Raw genomic sequence first — 6,909 nt, 5'->3', positions numbered from 1 at the left:
TAATGATAATTTTCTTACAATTGAGTTTGAGAATGAATACAAATTTAAATAGGTAAAAGACTTGTTTAACGATGATGATTGACGTTATTTATTTTACCTTCATGATATTGCAGTTTTTGAAGTTGTGAATGTTATGATCAGAATGTTTTTTGTTAATGGTAAACATCGATATTTTTTATGAAATAAATTTTTTGAGTTTTTATTATTATAAATAAACATTCTTTTTTCAATCTTCATTGGTAGTTTTTTTTTTTTCAATCTTAATTTGGCAATTTCTCTATTTAAGCTTATAGTTTTCCATGCCCATAAACCCATAAATCTTTTATCCTACAACATTAACATACTCTTGTGCTTCCATTTTTTTCCAAAACCATTTAACATCTACAATTAATCTATTATTGAGAAGAATTATGGCCATTTTTTTCATGGAAAAAAAAAAAGCAGATGTCAGATTCTCATTGACAAAACCGTAACTGTTGTACTAAATGCTCTGCCAGTGGCAACATCATGTAGAAACCTCTAGGCCTAAGGACTGTTGGTAGCAAATAGTCACATGTCTACTTGAAAAGAATAGTAGAATTTGAAAGCTAAAATCCATACTGAGCAATGAACCCCACCAGTTGCTACAAACATTTATAGCTCAAACAAACAGAGAGCAAAAGGTTTAAGGAACCAATTCTAAACTAAATTTATAGTCATACCGTACCATACTATACCTACCTTACCTTAAAATTATCAAATTAAGGCAAGGCCCCAACACAAATACCTACCTTACCTTAAGCTTACTTTAGTGCTTTTCCCCAAAATCTGGATCTGGATCTGGCCCTGAAAACATATCTCAAGCATTTAAAGCCAGCCTCGTAAAAGAGAAGATATCTTTTCTATGGTAATAAATACATGAGATGCTCTCCCCAAAGCATTTACATATTTCCTTTGTCCTCTCTCAAGTGTAGGTCTTGTTTTTATACAGTGACCACAATGTTCATCCCCATATACCATCCATACCCCTCATGATTGAGAGAGAGAGAGAGTATTTATTAAAGATGAGATTGAGATAGCAGTTGGAACTGGAAATGGAAAAGCAAGCAAGATTAGAGAGTGTTTAATAAGTAGAGCAACTCACCTCACCAGTAGTAGTCGGTAGTCCCTCCTAGACTACATGATGATTGATGGATGATTCAATATCTATTATTATTATTATTATTGTATGCCTTCCCATAGTCTTCGTGCCTTTGACTTTGACGCTGCTGAAACTCTCCCCCATAACTGTCATGTGACCTCGAAGAAGGATAGTTGTCAATATCTGGATACCTTATCCTTGAATCCATTCCCATATTTCCAGTTCCACCACCATAACCAGAACTCTCATATTCAGAGTAATCATCCTGTTTATAACCACCAAATCCTGAAGCAGCAGCAGGAGGAGGAGGCTGCTGACGCCTTTGAGCCTCAACTTGAAGAAACTCTTCCCACTGCTTTGCATGCATTGCTCGCACCATACCAAACCTCTTCATGTAATCTTCTCTCATTTCCCTCACAGCCTAATAATTAATAATAATAACTAATAACTAAGTAATAGACAAATTATACATATATATAATTAAAAAGATACGAAAGTGTATGTAGTAGTTAGTGTATACCTGACGATGTCTGTTATTTTCTTCATCTTCTTCCTTATCTCGAATTTCTGTAATCTCCATTGCATCCCTCTTATATTCCAAATGTAAGTCCTCCAATGTCTGTGGGCCGTTACTGCTAGATTGCTTGTCAGTACCATCCACCCATCCTTTGTTCCTTTGCATCGCCCCTGCCCCTGCCCGGCGCTCATCATCATATGAACCACCACCACCACCACCACCACTGTAAGGAGACTTTGAATGGGTTGACCGACCCCGGGCACCATCATTCCCATAAGCTTCACCAAATGAAGAGTGCGTGTTAAACACTTGGAGACTCAAGACAATCTTAAACTCAACCCATCTGGATACATGTGTATATCCGTTCAACGCACAAACTTCACTCATAATTCTTGAACATAACAACACTTACCTCTCGCTGCTGCTGCAAATCAAATTAAGGATAACCAACAAACAACATTACTATTATTATTATTTTATTTTATTTTGAGGCCAAGGGTGGGTCTTAAACTCTTAAACCACACAAGAAAGCATAATATTATCGATATGATATCCCTTACCTAGTTGTGGGGACCCCCTGGGTAACCTATGCACATCTTCAATCATCTTCTCTTGCCTGCTGCTGCTGCTAAACCTCTGGTTATAATGTGATGGATTTCTAGGACTAGGATTATTAGACCTTCCCATTCTAGAGCTAATAGGACTTCTCCCTTCTGGTGACCTTGACCTAGTCACTTTCTTGTCCCCCTCATTTTTAATTTTGTGAACAGCATCTACGCCTTTAGCCAGTATCAGCCTATCCTTCCCACTAACAATCATAAATTTCTCCTCCATTTTAATTTTGCAACCGATATCTTTCTCAATTTGCCTTATAACCTTCTCGCTAAACAGTGCTTTCACTTGAGGATCTCTTGCAGGAACCCTTTCAAAGAAATCTTGTGACTTGCGATTCGCTCCAAGAGTAGACGGACAACCCTATCCAAATAAAAAATAAAAAAACTAAGAACAACCAACTGCAATGAAAGAAACCATTCTATAAGATCTTGAATACCTGAGTAAAGTGGCCAGATTCTCCACATATTTTACAAATCATTTCTTCTTCTTTTCGTTTCTTCCAATTCCTTTCAGTAGCTTTAGATTTCGCCTCCCAGACCTTAGCTTCCCGGCTAGTGAAATCAGTGGGAACAGCATTCGGGTCTCGGGTTCCATCCTCTTCATCAGAGCCAGCATAAGATCTTTTGTTTGCTTTTGTAATTGTGGTGTCGGGCCCACTTGTATTAGTATTACTTCTTGGTGGACCAGTGTATTCCTTGTACAGATCACTAAAATCATCATCAATGTCTGAATCTTCTCTATTGGAGTTGGACATCTTCAGATATTCAAATAACACCTAATTAACCAAACCCTCTATATCAATTATCAAATCAATAATCATCACAATACCACACTTTATACAAACTCAATACCAAATATACTAACTGATCAAATTATAACTTGGAAGACATTTTTACCAACATGGAACATCAGATTACTGGATTAATCAATTCAAATAGTGCATTAATCTTAATCAACTAAGACTACTTCACAAGCGCATAATCCTCAAAAATAAAAAATTAATCCACTGCTTGAACAAAAAAAAAAGCATTAGTTTATAGACTTGTAGGGGATTTGCTAACACATCCTCCTAGTACTAAGTTGTTCTTATAGATTGAGACTCAAACTGCAATCTCTGTTCAGATCTTTCTAAACTAACCAACATCAAGCACCAGAAACCTTTCACCCCTTAGATCAGTAAGATGTCACTTAATCCCTAAGCTTCTATACATCATTATTAGTGATAAACCGCTCTTAGTAATAGAAATATTAGTCACATAATTCCACATGTTACACGAGCTTAAATGCAAATACAAGATAACAACCTGTAGCATTGCATTATGGGTAAGGGCTGTTGATGACATTTTAGAGGCCTCTTGCAACTTATTAACTTTAGGCCCTAAAACTAGTAAGTTTCAAAAGATTAAAAAAAAAATTGTATTTTTGTTTCAAATCATAATATTATTAGGACAAATGTTTTCATTCATAATTGAATACCAAACAACCTTACCTTTATCTGACATTGTCATCTTCTAAACAAAACAAAATTTTCAATTATTTTCTTAATTTTAAGTTTATTTTTACATTTTTCATATCGAAATTCATATTCTTAAAGTCTAGAAGACATTCTAAAGTGTAGAAAGAAACAAAAAAAACTTGATTCGTGAATTGCCTTTTTGACAATCCGGTTTGTCCCTTGTTTTGAAACTTGAAAGAAAGAAATTGAATCAAAAGCTTTCACACAATTTGATATCAAAACAAACATGAAACCTTTCTAAATGTAATATACAACATTTAGTCGTTCTAATCCATCCCCAAATCTTTTAACAATATATAAATCATATCAGCAAATATGGATCCTTTCATTTTACTTTTGTTAACACCTACTTAATAATTTAGAACCATTGATCTGTTGCTCTATTTTTTTCTCTTGATATCTCTTATTTGAAAAACACAGGATATAGGCCAAGCATGTTCAAAAGTGAAAACCGTACGCTCATTCAAAAGTGAAAACCATGATGAATTTAATTTCTTAATGTCCTTAATCTGCTTTCAGTTAGAAGCAACCTCTACTTACTTTTCTCATATATTTTTTATTATGATGACATGTATTTCAAAATCCAAAAGAGCTGAAAAACTAAATGTATGTTGTACATGTATTTCAGGGTTTCTTCAACAAAACTAAATGTATGTTGTACATGTATTTCAAAATCCAAAAGAGCTGAAAAACATTTTAAAAAAAAGGCTGTGAATTAAGCCGGAAGCAGAGAGAGAAAGTGGAAACTGGCCGGCGTGAGTCGATTTCCGGCGGCAAATTAGAGAGGGTGACAGAGTAAAAGAAGAGAGACGTGAGGGTGAGTCGTGAATATTGAATGGCAGGCGTAATAGATTGCCAATGAATGATGAAGAAACAAATCGTGAAACGGTGAGACGATGAGTGGCATCCCTCGTCTTCTCCAATCTAAATCATAATTATAATCTAACCGAATCGAAATAGCATCGTATAATAAGTATCGATGACAAGCCTTTAGCGGAACAATTCAAAAGAGATGATAACTTTACCGGAGGATAAGATCAGTGAGCGGCGACAGCAATAGACAGCAAAAGGCAGAGCGAGGTGAGGCAGCTAGGGCTCGTTTTTCACTCCTGCCTGGAGAAGCCCTTAATGTTGTAGAAATACGGACTATATGGCAAAATATGACACGGCGAAAACTCAACTTACACGGTTAATCGATACTAAATGGGTTTGGATTTTGGATAAAAAAAATTAAATTTGTTACTTAAACGGTCATTAAAAAAAATCACTTTTATTTACTTAAACGGACATAAAATGTACGTAGGCAATCTTATGGTTGAAAATTGCAACTAAAAAAAAAAACAAACAAAAAAACTTTTTTATTTATATCTAAGTTTTTTAATTTCTTTAAAAAAACAAGGAAAAAAAAGACCCAAACCAAAACCATAAGTAAAAGAAAAGATTTGGGTTTAGTCATTTTGTAATGTAGAAAATAATTTAGGCTTCTATGTCAAAACTTTATTTTCAATTTTTTTTTGTTACTAACAAACTACACGGTCCCTTGATCACTCACTTATCCTTATGATCTGCCCTCCGCCTCTCAATATCATACTTTCTCTATTTTGCCCTCTAATTTGGAAAAGAGAGGGCTTGATATTCAGTCTATTTCGTGTTTGTTGTGTGATGATGGTGTGGAGTCGATAAATCATATTTTCTTTGGTTGTCACATTGCTAATGGTTTTTTGTCTTAGATTGCTAAATGGTGAAAAATTTCTACTCTGATTTTGACTTCCTTTGAAGATTGACTTTCATGGTTCTCTCCATTGCAGTTACAAAAGTCTTATAAAAATTGTTTAGATGTGGTTTTCATGACGATATGGTGGGTGATTTGGAGTTGTAAAAATAATTTATTGTTTTCAGGTAAGAAGCGGAGATTGGCGGGTCTTTTCGACAACATTTCTACCCAATCATTTTTTGGGTTAATTATAGGAGTAGATTGGAATTTATAAGTTGGATCGATTGGCTCTAACACCCTAACATTGTTTTTTTCTTAATGTTCTTGTATTGACTTTTTGGCTTTCCCAGTCAGTTTCTTGCTAGTCTAGTGTGTTCTTAATTTCATTGTTGTTCGAAAAAAAAATAAAAAAAATAAAAAAAAAAAATCTAGCCCGCATGTAGCACCTGGTTCCTGGTATGTATCTTAATCTAAGTAATTTTTGACATTTTAGCTGGGACTCGGCGAGTTGTAGGCCCGACTCGCCGAGTAGAGACGAGATTTTGAGCACGTTTAAGTTGGCGACTCGGCGAGTCCGCCAGTCTGGAAGAAACCCTAGATCCACGGGTTTTGCACCCTATTTAAACCATGTTATGAGCCCCCAAACTTGCCTCCTTCACCCTCAGAGCATCATTTAGCAAACCCTAGCCATTCCTTGAGCATTTTGAGTATTTCTTGTGTGAATCTTGAATTTTTAAAAAGAGGAAGGAAGCTAGGTCCAAAGGAGTAGAAGGAGATCCAAGATCTTGCACCCACTACAAAGTTTATTGAGGTAATAATCAGATTCCTTCTGTTTCTTTGGGTGATTCTCCATTGTTAATCACATTTAGGCCATTTTATCCATCTCTTAGCTTGTTTATAGTAGAGAGATCACTTTGGGTGGATTAGCCTTCGGATCTAGCCATGTTTCAGTTCCAAAAACGTAGATCTAACTCCTTTATGGAGCCATTTTGCATGAAAGCCCTAGATCTACTCTTTTAAGTGTCTTTTGAGTCTTTAAATCCCTTTTCATGCATACGTACACGTAAAGTTGGAAACTTTACGTGGTAAACAAGCCTTAGAAACCCAGATCTATAAGTTGTATGCGGTGGTTTTGAGCAGAATCGATTGTATAGAAGTGCATGCAACCGACTCGGCGAGTCGAGTCGCGGGTCCTCGAAATTTTCCCCCTTCTATGTTTATGTCGAATGGAACCAGTGAGTTTTGGGTGAACTCTGTGAGTCGAAGATCGGACTCATTCATGGAGGGACTCGGCGAGTCAATGCCCTGACTCGGCGAGTCCAAGGCAATCTTCATATCCCAAGAACAGACTCGGTGTGACATCCCCAAAATCTCGGCCAGAAAAGACCGTTTTTTCATTTATGCTTTTAAAATATTTTCAGAGTAAA

The 6,909-nt window shown here is 35.9% G+C and overlaps 1 protein-coding gene across 3 annotated transcripts; it reads right to left on the bottom strand.

Annotated features, from left to right (window-relative positions):
- Window positions 1-558: 558 nt before the first annotated feature.
- On the bottom strand, window positions 559-4,946 carry LOC145066255 (Zinc knuckle (CCHC-type) family protein). Of its 3 annotated transcripts, none has more exons than XR_013688706.1 (6): window positions 4,794-4,946; window positions 2,689-3,027; window positions 2,198-2,612; window positions 1,641-1,915; window positions 1,124-1,541; window positions 559-825 (listed from the first exon to the last, which is right to left on the bottom strand). XR_013688706.1 is itself a non-coding variant. In XM_079013460.1 (5 exons), the coding sequence occupies exons 2-5, from the start codon at window positions 3,004-3,006 to the stop codon at window positions 1,179-1,181; spliced, it is 1,371 nt and encodes a 456-aa protein (XP_078869586.1). In that variant the 5' UTR covers window positions 3,007-3,027; window positions 4,794-4,946; the 3' UTR covers window positions 559-1,178. The 3 variants fall into 3 exon arrangements, 1 of the variants encoding a protein (XP_078869586.1); XR_013688707.1 differs by having other exon boundaries at window positions 2,689-3,006; window positions 4,794-4,911; XM_079013460.1 differs by having other exon boundaries at window positions 559-1,541.
- Between the last annotated feature and the right edge of the window lie 1,963 nt (window positions 4,947-6,909).

This window comes from Lactuca serriola, chromosome 8, assembly GCF_051521515.1.
Source record: "Lactuca serriola cultivar US96UC23 chromosome 8, Lser_US96UC23_V15, whole genome shotgun sequence".
In the NCBI taxonomy this organism is placed as follows: Eukaryota; Viridiplantae; Streptophyta; class Magnoliopsida; order Asterales; family Asteraceae; genus Lactuca; species Lactuca serriola.
Note: the sequence above shows the minus strand (reverse complement) of the source record. Positions and strands in the feature narration are given on the sequence as shown.

Excerpts from the sequence above, each read along its gene's own strand:
- LOC145066255 (XM_079013460.1), bottom strand. The coding sequence starts at position 3,006 with ATGTCCAACTCCAATAGAGAAGATTCAGACATTGATGATGATTTTAGT. Across the intron at positions 2,613-2,688 it reads AATCTGGCCACTTTACTCAG|GGTTGTCCGTCTACTCTTGG; the intron begins GTATTCAAGATC and ends TTATTTGGATAG. Across the intron at positions 1,542-1,640 it reads AAAATAACAGACATCGTCAG|GCTGTGAGGGAAATGAGAGA; the intron begins GTATACACTAAC and ends ATTAATTATTAG.